Source organism: Anas acuta, chromosome 2 (genome assembly GCF_963932015.1).
Source record: "Anas acuta chromosome 2, bAnaAcu1.1, whole genome shotgun sequence".
Taxonomy (NCBI): Eukaryota; Metazoa; Chordata; class Aves; order Anseriformes; family Anatidae; genus Anas; species Anas acuta.
The window spans coordinates 156,910,213-156,923,399 of NC_088980.1; the positions used below are offsets into that span (position 1 = coordinate 156,910,213).

The 13,187-nt window shown below is 51.7% G+C and overlaps 1 protein-coding gene across 1 annotated transcript in view; it reads right to left on the reverse strand.

Annotated features, from left to right (window-relative positions):
* ZC3H3 (zinc finger CCCH-type containing 3) overlaps positions 1–13,187 on the reverse strand; it is a 114,101-nt gene that overhangs the window by 37,402 nt on the left and 63,512 nt on the right. Inside the window, 1 exon segment of the mRNA XM_068672788.1 lies at positions 2,652–2,845. Within this exon segment, the coding sequence (XP_068528889.1) occupies positions 2,652–2,845 (194 nt within the window).

A 13,187-nucleotide genomic window follows, 5' to 3' on the forward strand; every position in this document is an offset into this window, starting at 1 on the left:
AGCACCAAAAGTGGTTAAAATGAGCGGGGTGGAGGCTGTGCCCCTCCGCCACCACCCCTACCTTAGTCCTGATGTTTTTCCCCGTAACACAAACCCAGTTTGCAGCTCTTGGTTCCCTCCCCGATCTCCAATCTCACTCCTCCAGGGGATGATTTCCCCTTAAATCCTTCCAAATTGTGCCTGGGAGCCAAGCTCAGCGCTCCCAGGATGTGGCATGGGGTGCACGAGGCACCCAGCTCACGGCTCCTCTCACCCCAGGGCTCCTCCTGCAGCAGGGCGCTCAGCACCTTCCTCCGTATTCGGGTCAGCCCCAAATATTTCAGAGGGATTGCTGTTAATTATGACCTGCTTAATTATTTAGGAACGACTTCAGTGCTCGTATCGGGGGTCCCTTTATCGGGACCTCAGCACCGCTGCGGTGGAAACGCAGAAAGAAGCGCGTGTGCATCCGATGTAGGCGATTTGTTGGGTTTTTGTTGGTTTTTTTTGGTTTGGTTTTTAATCTTGTTTGTTTTTTTGGGGCCGTGTGGGTAGAGATGCCATTTGTTTCGCCGGGTGCTGAACCGAAAGTTTCGAGGCCGGCACCCGGTTAATTTATTTCTTTAATTAGCAGCCGTTTAAGCTCCTTCCACCGTCGCAGGCGATCAGCACCCGCGGCTGCCGGGGGTGATTTATTTCATCTCCCCGGACGGCACGAGCCCTCTGGAAGGGAACAACGTTAAAAGGGATGCGGGAGAGCAGCTGGACACGCTTCCCCTCCCACCCCAACAGGATCGAGCACGTCCCTGCTTCGGGCGTTTGGTTCTTAACGAGGCACGCTCAATTAACGAAGCGTTTCGGCGCTGTTGCGTGACCGGCTCGGCGGAGGCGAGGCGAGGAGGTTGGAAATCTCCCGAGCTCTGCACACTTCGGTCCTCGCGGAGACCAGGTCCTAAACCCGAGGGGCTGAGCTAAAAGGGGACGAGGATTGAGCAGTCCCCAACTTAAAGGGGTTGGGTTCAAAAGGGACCGAGGGACTGAGCGATCGGACAATCCCAAAACCAAGGGGTTGAGCTCAAAAGGATCCGAGGGATGGCGCAATCCCAAATCTGAGGGTCTGAGATTGAAGGAACAGGGGGAGTGAGCAATCCTAAAGGCAAGTGACTGAGCTCAGGAGGGACCAAGGGAATCATGAATCCCAAAACCAAGCCATTAGGATCTAAAAGGGATATGGGATCGAGCAATCCCAGCCCCAAGAGATTGAGCTCAAAGGGGACGTGGGATCGAACAACCCCAGCCCCAAGGGATCGAGCTCAAATGGGATATGGGATTAAGCAATCCCAGCCCCAAGGGATTAAGCTCAAATGGGATATGGGATCGAGCAATCCCAGCCCCATGACACAGAGGGCGCATTCGTCCCCCAAGTTCCCGGCACCATCACCGGCTCGCCGGCAGCGCTGAGAGTTTGCCAGCGGGGATGTCGCTGCCCCGATAGCAGAATGGGGAAACTGAGGCAGGAAGAGCTGTTATGCACCAGGATGGAGAGAGGGAACGTGTTGAGATTTGGGAAAGGCCCCCCAGCCCCATAGGGTTGAACTCGGCCGTGAGTTTGAGAAATAATTCGCTCTCCTGGTGGCAGAGGCACCGCCGCGAAACCACCGCGGTGGCATTTAGGGCGCACGTGGCGAGAAGCTGAAGCTCCTCTGAAACCTCCATCGCGGGGAGCTCGGCCGTTGTGGGAGAAGAGAGGGATCTCGAAGCCTTCAGAGTTTATAAAAAATAAATAAATCCAAAAAAAAATGAAATTTTGACGATAAATAAGACCTTAACACCCGAGGAGCTGTTGACGGCCCAGGGGCTGGAGGCACCAGTTCGGGGCTCAGATAAAAGGTCTCACCTCCGTTAAAAGGATTCCCATTTTTTCATGCCATTTCCCCCATTTTCCTACAATTTCTCTGAATTTAACACATCCCCCGGCAGCACGTAGAAGTCTCCAGGAGCGCTCCAAAGTGCCTGGTCCCGTGGAAAAGCAGCAGGAGCTCAGGGATTCGGACACTTTGGAAAATCCCATCCCCCCCCAAAAAAAAAACAGACCTCTCTGACCCCAGGCTCTGCTTGGTCCACAACCAAGCGAGATTTACGCAGCCTTTTTCCAAGCCTCCCAGGGCTGATCCTTGCCCACCCTCCTCTGGACTCAGCCCCAAAGCCGAGCTCACAGGCAGTAGGATCGCAGACTCCCCTCCCTCCTTTTGCCTCCAAACCCTGCTTTTTGTGGGTCTGTTTGATGGAACCGGTACCCAGGGGGTGCCAGGAATAACCAGTTAGGGAGCAAAACCATTTGACCCCAGGTAAAAACTCAAAACCCACTTTAGGAGCAGCTCAAAAACCCGGTCCTGCCTGAGAGCTGCACTTGAGGTGTCAAGCACTGGGGGAGCTAAAAGACAAATTGAATCGAAGCTCAAATTCCAAATTCCACTTCCTAAAAAGCTTATTTTTTTCCCCCCAAAAAAACTTCTCGGGGTTCTCAGAGAGAGGTGGATCCTCTCAAATCGGGAGAAGGCGACGAGCCGCAGCCACGCAGCCTGGGGACGAGCAGCTAAAAGCCAACGCTGCCACCAAGCCGGGGTCCTGCTGGTTTTGGGTGCGCACCAGGAGAAATTCTCGCTGCTCACCTGCTCTGCCGGGGCTCTTGGTGCTCAGATCTCTGCCCCGGCTGGGGGTGCTGGAGGTTTTGGAGAGTTTGTTGGCCGACACGCGGTACATCACCCCTCCAATGCAGCGGTAGCCTTTGCTCCTCCATCCTGGTGGCACGGGCTGGGATTTGGTGCCCTGCGGCGAGGGGCGCGCTTGGTTTAACAGCAGGGACCTGTAGGAGAAGGATAAAGGCACGGTGAGAACCGATTCGGGAAGATATCATGAGGAAAAATTGCTTTAGAGAGTGAAAATTGGTGGTAATCCCCCAGGGGAATCGGTGGAAGAAGCCATGGGTCCGTGGGACCTTCCCGGAGCTTAGCCAAGATTTTTGGAGCTCTAAAGGCTTGGATGTTCTGGCAGCTTCACCCCAAGCCTGTCTCTTGTAGGGTTTTTACCACGTTCTTGCATGGGGTGAGCTGCCTGAGAGTGCTGCTGGTCCCTGTGTAATGCCTGGAGGGGATGCCGGGACCCAAATCGGACCCTGGCAGCTCTGGGGACCCTTCTCCAGCCCCACAGCTCCCCGTTACACCACCAAGGGGACACAATCCCCCTCCAGCTCCGCAGCGATGGGGCAGGAGCCGTGCTACAGCCCCAATTTTTAGTGTCACCAGGACATTACCATCACCACGATGTGCCCAAGCTGTCCCCAACGGGCAAAGGACACCTCCAGGAATTTCCCAAGCGTCACCCTGGGGGTGAATCCCTCCTGGCCAGGCTCCTCTGCGCCCAAAAACCCCAAAACCCCAAACCCAGCTCCCCACACGACCCGCAGGGAGCCCCCCGCCCCCAGCTCGGTGCGGTACAGATGCCGTTCTGCAAACAGAGGCGTTGCAGCCACATCAAATCTACGCCCAGATCAGTCGCCTTCGCCATTTAGCGCTAATCCAAACAGTAATTTGTTTATGCAAATCAGAGCCCTAATTTGGTATTAGCACAAACTACGCTCGTAATGCTATTAGCGGAACGTATATAAAGCGCGCATTAAGCGGCGACTATCTGTAAATTAAGGGCTGCTATCCTATCAGCAGAATGCAAACCCCGGAGAGCATTACCTTTAAATGAACATGTGCCGCCGAGAGAAAAGGGAATTGTAAAATGGAATAGTTACATTTCTTGGTGCTTAGTGTGACAGCCGATTCATTTAATAGGGCTGTTGCCACTGGCTACCGAGCTGGGCGAATTCCTGCCAGGCGGAGAGGTGGGGATGGGGACCTCGCAGAGCCGTGCTCGGGGCTCGGTCCCCGGGCAACCCCTTTCCTTGCTCTGGAGATGAGCAAAGAGCCTGAAATTGTGCAAAAGCAGCAGGAGAAAGCGGCACCACCAAGCTGAGATTGAGCACCGAAGGTCCCGAGGGCTTTCCCCAGCTCCCCGCGTCCCCAGATTTGCAACGCTCCAGCTCGCAGCAAACCTCGGCGCGCCCCAGCCCATGGAGACCCCAAGAAAATCTCCCTCAAGAAGCTCAAACATATCTCACAGAGCCCCTCCAGCCTTCCCGAGGGAGGAGGAGGCACGGGATGCTCGGTGCCGATGGTTTTTGCGCTCCCGTTGTGCGTGCCATTGAGCTATAAGCATCGGTCCCCTACAGATCTGCACCCCTGTACTGCTGACGCGGACACATCGGGTCGTGGCAAGGCAGTTTTGGTATTAGCTGCCTGTAAAAAAAACTGAATTCTGTTTAAAAAAAATATTTCAGCTCTTTGCAGCCCACCAGCAAAGTATATTCGAAGGTCTCGAGTACAGGGAGATGCTACGAGCAACCAGAGCATCTCCCACGCCGGGCGCCCTGCACACCAAGCACAAAATTCCACTCAAAGAGGTTTGTCTAAAAAACCCGGAAAATGGCTCAAAAGTGACCCTCTGCAGGCCACTGCCGTGACTCCGGGGTGTGCTGCAAACCTGGATTTGGGTAGAAACAGAGCGTTTTCTTGCTCAGAAAGATCTGGCTGTATCCCTAATCCCCGCACGCACGCCGCATTAGGGGAACGGTTGGTGACATGAGGTTTATTTACTTCAATTTCAACCCAGAAAGCGCAGCACGACACCGAGGGAACCCTACTGATGGAGACACGGAGCCCAGATGTTACCATATTGCTCCTCTCCTGCCTCGGGGTCTGCAGAAGATAACTCAGAGCAGCGCTCCTGTGCCCGGCGCGCTGCTCCAAAAAAAACCAACAAAAAACCAACACATAATTGGGGTGCAAAATAAAAGGCTGGGGAAAAACCCTCCTGGTTTAAGCAGCAGCTCAGAGCTGGGGTGGTCACAGCCGTAGAGCATCAGCCGCCGTTCCCACTGTTCCCCCAGCCCCTCCAGATATTTATTTTCTCACTTTTCCACGCTCACTCGAACCGCTGAAGTGGCTGCGCGCCGCAGCGGCCCCCGTTCGGAAGTCCCCGTTTCTCGAGAGTTATTACCCGGTGGCATCTGACCCCTCGTATGTGAGCAGAGAACAAGCAGCTGCTGGCAAAGACCAAGCAGCAGGAGCAGCAGATTATAAAACACGTTAGACTTTTATAAACCGATATTAGAAAAAAAGAGGAAAGAAAGGAACAAGGCAGCGCACCGGGAGCAGAGCGGCGACGCACGCAGCAGGACCGTGGGGCTCACGTCCCTCCCCTGCAGAGGATTTTCAAGGATTTCCGCAGCTGAAGGCATTGCCTTCACCCAGACGTCCTCCAATTTGCATTTTTGAGGGAGAAAAAGCATCTGTGAGTCCCGCTGGACCGAGACCTGACCCCACAGGAGGCTTGGCCACCTCCGCTTCCACCCTCTGGCTGATGGGGCATCGGAGAGGGGACAGCCCTGGCACCCCCTGGTTCCTCGCCTGGGAACTCAGTGTTAAAAACTCAAAAAGTTAAGGGAGAGGAGGAAAAAAAAAAAATAAAAAAAAAATCAAAAGGAGTTGTAATCTGCTCCAGTAACCTTTACAGCTGTTTCCCCTGCTGGAGACAGACAGACGGAGCGAAAGGCGCCAGGAGGTTGCAGCACTGCTTCAGCAGTTTTATTGTCCGTCCTCGCCTTGCTTGCAAAAGATACGGCCCAAACCTTTGCGGGGAGAGATCCCAAACCCCAAAGTACCCCAGACTGGGTACGGTGTCTGCCCTAAAACCCCAAGCACCTGCCCTACTCACTCGATTTGAGCACATGGCAGAGGGGATGCCACAATCCTGGAGACGCCTCGCGGGGACTTTTGGCTGCTGAACGCACGCGTTAGGGTGAGCTCTGGCCACTTCTGTTTTTTACTTTTTCTGGTTTTTTACTTTTTAGAAGCCCTAGGCCATTCAGAACTGAAGGTAAAATATGTTCTGTAAAGAAACCTCACCGGGTAACCTTTGCCCGGGGAGAAGAATGGGAAAAAAGGGAATTGGCCAAGCAGACGGAAAGCCGCGACCGCTTCGGGTGCTGCTCGCACGCGGTGGCGTCGCCCCAACGTCCTCGTGCCACCAGCATCACCTTCATGCATCCGAGGTGACACCTCGACCTGGGGACGGCCACCACTGGGCCAGAAGAAGGGGACGAGGCCTCCAACGGAGGGCAAGGAGCCTGGCAAAAGCCCTCGTCGCTTTTCATCCCCGGCGGTGTCACGGCACTCGGCTGAATTGTTACCCTAATGGAAAGGACGGCCTTTGGAAATGAACTGTATTGAGAAGAGAGGATAAAATTAATGAGATAATAGCCAGGCCAAGGACCTGAAGAATACGCCGGCCCTCGACACGAGGGGCTTGTAATTCCCTTTCTGCAGCACAAGCCCTCGGATCTAAAGAGTTCTCCCGTCCATCCAGAAGACCCGCTCCGGCAGGAAATTTCATTAACGCTGGAAAATAGGAAAGGTATTAAGCGTGGATAATGAAGGCCAGAGTGTGAACAGTGCCTTAAGATAGTCTTCTTTCTAGCCTTTGTAATGGGAGGCATGAACTTTCCCTTCAAATCCATTTCTAATCCATTTGAAATACTACAGCAAATTATCTTCCCTTCAGCCCGAAAGCGGCCAGCCAATTTACTCCGAATAGAAGTGACAATGCTACAGAATTTATCGCCATAACCTTGACTACACAAGGTTGAGGGTTGTCTTTCCCCCCACCCCGGGGTGGACAGGGGAATGAAAATTTTTAATGAAAAGGGGGTAGAGGGACACTATAAAAATGTTTTAAAACAGCGTAGCGGCTGTTGGAGGTCCAGCGCCCACACCAGGGCCAGGCTCGACGGCGAAATCTCAACACCTACACTAAAAACGTTAGGGGTGCAGGTCCCGGGCTAATAAAACTCTCTGCAGTTGGAGATTTGGGATCTTCCATGCATCCTTCGAAGCAGCAGAAACTTTGTCCGAGCCCGATGATTTCACGCAACCTCTTCCTAAATGCCTGTCTTGACCAAGTCTTGACTTTCTTCTTCTCTTTGCTGTGGTTAAACAATGAGTGGCCTCTTCGTGTCTCTTCTGCAAGACTTTCCAAGTGCTCTGAAGCCCATGTCTCATTTCTTCCAACAGCAAACCCAAAGTGAGAATTGGACCAAAAGAGGGAGAAAAGGGGAAAAGGATTCAGCCAGGCAACGGGAACCCAACGGTCAGCGGCTGAGCGGTTTCCAAACACGGCAAAACTTCTGAAAGTTGAACAAAACCACCAAGACTTCAGCCAGGAGCCACCACGTGACACAACTGAAATGCACTTCTCTTAAATAAAGACCAATAAAAATAAAAAAAGGGAGATTTCCAAGCCAAAATCTTGGGAAGTGAGGTTAGCAATCAAGGACGATTCACCCCGGAGTGCGGCGGACGCTCACGTTTAACCCCCACGTGCAAGCAGGGACAAGAAGATCTCATCCAAACCCCCAGAAGCAGGCACGAACCCACCTATATTCGAAACACGAAAATGCCTGATGCACATAAATCTCACACAAAACCGAGAGCAGGGGAAGAGCATCCCGACGGCGTTTCAACCAGCTGAAACGGAGAGGATTTCTCGGAGCTAACGGCAATACAAGTGCCTCTTACAGGATGGTTTTCTTTTACTTCTGGATATCTTCTTTAGGCTTAGCTTATTTTTATTTATTTATTTATTTTTTTCTTAAAGTAATCCTTACATAGTAAGAAATCGCATTTGCATGCTGGTATTTGAGGAAAGAGAGGATCACACGGGGGCTGGGCGCGCTCCGGGGCCCGGCGAGGCAGGAGGGGCAAAGCACTGATCTGGGAGAAATGGTGGAAAAAAAAAAACACAGGACCCTTCTTCTTTAGCACACAGCAAAAGAAAATACAGGATTTAGGCTCCGAGTGCTCTTCAAACGTGCCTCTGAGCTTCAACAGCATTCCCCTTTGGAAGCCATCCCCATCACCCGCAACATCTCTATCCCCAGCTGCCCGCTGCTCGAGTACCTACCCAAATCTGCAGGGAAAAAACAAGTGATTCCATTGAAATGTTTGATTTTCAGGATATTATCAACGTTTTATCGCTTTATCTTCTTAAATTCTTCTTTATCTTCTTACAAGTAAAAACGTGAATACTCAAATAAACGCTTCCTATTTCAAGACCGAACTTACAAAAAGAACCTGATGTGGGTTATTCGGGTAAGTCAACTGAAGAACGAATATTTGAGGTTGAAAAAGTGGTTGCAAATTGAAAAGAAAAAGAGCACACGTCTTCTTCCAGTATACAAATACAAAACCCACCGGCTTTCAAACCGTAGTTACCGGCAATACTCTAATTGATCTGCAAACAAATCTCTATTTTTAACAACCAGTTCTCATTAGGAAATTTGTGCTCAGAAGCTCAAGTCGGCTTCCCGTGCGTCCAGCACATTTCAGGTAACCCAAGGAACGCTTTAAAAAACTCCTCGAGTTGAACTGAATCTGAATTTCCATTCACATGCACCTCAATGATAATCTCCAGAAAAAAATAATCCAGCACAGATCTCATTTACCATTTTCAAACCCTGAGAGAAATTACGAACCTCGATGAGTGCCTATTAAGCCACGTAATTGCCTAAATAAAGATGTGCCCACCTCATAAATCCTCCTGACTCGGGAAGGAAAAATAGTTGCACGTGTGTCCTGACGGTTCTCAACCACAAGAGTAGAAACTCCAGAAATACATCTGGGATTAAAGACGTGGAATAAAACCAGGTAATATTAAACCAAGGGTTTCCATCCCGTGGATTTCAATCCTGATTAACCTCAGCAATTAAATCAGCGCGAGCTGCGACGGTGCCACACAGCCAGAGGCGAAGAAGGGTTGACACAACGGGGCTGCTGGCAGCTCTCCGCGAGCCACCAGGACCATCTGCAAACCACACAACTGTTTAATATTTTCTCCATCTATTTAAAAGCTTTGGGCTTTCACCACGTGCTGCTGCCAACGCTGTTATCAAAGCTATCCGACTGGATTTCTTCTTCGCTGTTCAACCCATGGCTTGAGCCTGCAATCAAAACCATCACGGTCATTTTTATGGCTTCATGGCGTAGAAGAAATATTTGATTTATACCCGCAAAGCAGGGCCGTTGGTGGCTTTTTGTTTGTTTTTGTGTGGTTTCCCCATCTTCTACCTGTCCTAGGTGTGAAACCTCCTCCTTGCACAGGATGAAGAAGCTCCCTCCTCAAGCACTTTCACTCCGAAAGACCAGGACACAAAAATATTATTCTTGTGTCTTCCCAAAGGGCTGTAAAACTTATGGCCAAGCTCGTGCTAAACTGATGGGGAATACTTGCAAGAGTTGAATCTTTTACAGTTTTTCACCCAAAATGAAGTTAAGACTGGAGCAACCACATTGATCCTCATTGTAAAGACAGGACCAGGCCATGGGATGGAGAGCGATGTTTTGGAGCCAGCAGCAGAGTGAGGGCACTGGGGCAGCACCAGCAAGAGCCAAAACTTCGGGAACTAAAAGCTTTGAGGACAGAGGTGGGAGGAAACGCAGATCCCAAAGCCTCCATCCCCAGGAGCCATCAGGTAACCGGGGAGCAGCTCCAGACAGAGATGATGATGGCACGAACCAAGGAAGCCTTCATTTTGGGCTGGGAACGGCTGATGGGAGAAGGGAAGAAGCACCAGATTTTATTTAGGGTTTCTCACCTGTCCCCAGCATCAGCATTTGCTCCTTTTTCCCCTATTCCTTCCTCTGGACCCTAAACCCATCGGCTCACCCTGCAGCCAGTTTGGGTACGGACCCACAACCAGGAGCAGCCAACACAAGCTCCCTCCCCACCAACCCCAACAACACCCCGAGCAATCAGCAGCAGCTCCCTCTGGGCTCCAAAACCCATCCAAAACCTCAAGTTTCAGCCAATCTTTTAAACACGTTGTGTCTTCCCTCACCACCCACACAGCTTGGGAGAAGAGGCAGAGGCAGAAACATGCCCAACACCATAAATCCTGCTCCAAGCTGGGGATTAAAAACTGGAGCATTAGGCCTGTAAAAAAAAAAAGCCTAATTAAGGCTGCAGAAGGAGATACAGTTTGGGCTCCACGTGAGCCACGGGCAAGCCAGGAGCTGGTTCGTGCCTTCCTTCCCCAGGAGATCCAAGGGGGAGCAGAGGGAAGTCCTGTGATGTTCCTTCTCCGGAGCCTTGGCTGGCCACACACTGTAATCCCACGGGATTAATTCCCATTTCTCTCTCAAATGCCTTTCAGTCCTACCTTCCCTTTCATTTTCACCATCCCTTTCGTTTCTCTGCAGCTCCCAAAATAAAAAATCACAGCCAAGGCACCGCACTTGGCAGCCCCGCGGCGCGCCGGGCACGCTGCCTTGGCCGCACGGCAAGGGAAAGCCAGGAGCCAAGGAAGGCACTTAAATCACTCCAGGATCTCACGAAACGCAGAGAAGATGCTGTTATCGCCTTCAAGGAGCTTATCGCCGTGTTAGGGACTGCTCTTCTTCCTGCCCCAAATCACTCCCGTGTGCTAAATGGCTGCTATTGTTTGCAGCCCCATTCATCCCGGCGCTAAAGATAAAGAGCCTGGAGAGCACGGAGGAAAGCATCTGCCTCCGTGCTGCTGTGCTGAGGGATGGGCAGGGAAAGCAGGGATGGATCAGGCTCTTTCAGGGCAGTCTGGTTGTGGGCAGAGAGGGTTTGAGGTGGCGTGCCTGGAGGGCTCGAAATCCTCGCTGATATCGGGCTCACGCCGCGCTCCCTTGTTGCCCATTTTCCAGTTACCCAAAGCCCGTTCCCTCGCTCCTCTGGGCAAGCAGCTGGTGGGATGCTCATGCAGGGGAGGTGAAGATGGGGGTCACAGCACCAAAAAAGGCAGCACGGGTCCTTATGAGAAGGTTTGCTCCCGTGGCTTCACTGAGCTTTGGGCCGGGAAGCGGGGAGGAAACCAAGAGCCTTGGACCAGGAGCAGGTCTGTGCACGGCCATCTCCTCCTACAAACATCCTCCTGTAAGAGCAAACTGTGATCAAGGTGAAACCCAGGGCAATAAAGAGAGATTTTAAGATAAAGGACAAAAGTTTGCTGCTTAATTAACCAAGGAAACCAAACGAGAGCATTCTGCACCCTTGCCACCGACCCTAGATGGCTTTGAGACTGCAAGGGTGCACGCAAACCACAATCAAACCAACGGCTTCAAGCCACCGAGGATCATCACCTCCCCTTTGAAAGAGGTGTAAAAGTCCCAGCTTTGGTTAAATTGGCCCAATTGCCTGCGTGGATCAACCTCAGACAGATGACAGGGTCATGGTTTAGTGGTGTAGTGATAGGGACATGCTTTAGCCATGGGTCGTAGGGTGCTGGTTGGAGCAGATGAGCTTGAAGGTCTTATCCAACCTCAATGATTCTAGGATTTGGGATCGTAGAATCATTATACGGGCCATATCTCACCACAAGCAAAGCCTCACCTGACGTTTCACCCCTTTTTTTTTCAACGAAAGAGCAAAGAAAGAGCTGGTAGGCTCTGCACTGACGTCTACCCCGAGGCTGTATCCACTTCGGGTGTCGCTTGTTGGTCAACAACCGCCAAGGAGCAGCGGAGAGGTTAACGGCTTGAGCAGCAAAAAAAAAATAAAACAAATTGAAAGGAGCAAATAACCTTTAATGTCCCGTGACACGTTCAGCCTCCCAACGACTGCATTTCCTCTCCAGACCCTTCATTTCCAACGATTATGCGAGACAGCCGCACGTCAACGGGCTTTCTACCGCCTCGGCAATCTGCGCTCCCGGCGGTGTCACACACGCGGCCTCAACTGTGTATTTAGGCAATTTATGGAAATGTTGCAAACTGCCTTTAGGACGGGTCCGTTCTCATTTATAAACCCATTAAAATTCTTGGAAAATGCTCTTACCCAGCAGCACTGGGTAAAAGAGCTTGAAACTGAAGGATGGGATGGGATGGGAAGAGGAAAAGAAGAAAAACCCATCGGGATGACGACAGGAAAAGAAGAAAAACTCATCGGGATGACGATGGAAGGTGGTCCAAGCATGACAGCCTCCTACCCTGCGAATGCAGCAGAGCATCGGACATTAGGATATGAAAAAAGGGGCACCTAATGATGCCGGGAAGGGCCAAGGACCCATGGGTGGGGTGTTTCGGAAGCTGATCCAGGCACGGCATCCATCACCTGAATCCCGACTCACCACGAGCGGGGTGGCTCCGAGCTGATCCCGCAGAGCCCCCCGGTAGAGCCGGAGGGGATTACTGCAGACGGATATCGACTGAGGGCTTAATTACTCGAGGGATAACAAGAGAGTTCTCCTGTTAAATTTGAAAGCGTCGCTAATGCCAAGAGTTTAATTGGCGTCTCCTTTTCTAATGTAACTGGAATTGAGCGATCAGCCGCTGGTGACAGAGGGACAAGCGAAAAGCCCCAGCTTGTTACGGGCACGGACCTATTTTAAGATCAAACACGTTACCGGACGCATCAAAAGCTCTGTCCCTACGACGACGCTAAATAAGATTTCACTGAGGCACTGGGGTCATCGTGGCCTTCACACAAGGGCGAATTTCACCCCTGGTGTGCAAACACAAGTGTCTCTGCTCCACGACCCGTTTTGCCCCGAGGTGTGAGGCATTTACGGAGCGCCGCGGCAATTCCCAACCACAAGGACAGAAGAAGGGAGAGGATTGCCCAAGATCACTGCGGGTTCTCCATCCACCCTATACAAGAGTACGGACCTACGTCTGAGTAAAGCAGGCCTGAAATCACTTCTGGCCTCTCCTCTAAGCCTTACGACTTGCTACATCTCCAAAGCACCAGGAATTGGCCAAAGCCACCCCGATCTCCTGGTGGCCCCTTCGTATCACACGTACCTTGTGGGAGATATTGTTCCACCCAGCAGCTGGACTCAATAATCCTCGTGGGTCACTTCCAACTCAAATATTTGACAATTCTGATTCATTCCTTGCCACAAACCCTTCTTCTAGCCCCGTGACCAGGTTTCCATCCAGCTTTTCTTCGTGCCCTTTCCGCGTCCCCATCCCATCACCTCGCCCACGCGAAGGTGCCCGGCTCCGCCAGCTAAATGCATCTTTGCAGAGCTGCCAGCAGGACAATATTCCTCTCGGCAGGATGCCGCCTCTGCCTGTAAT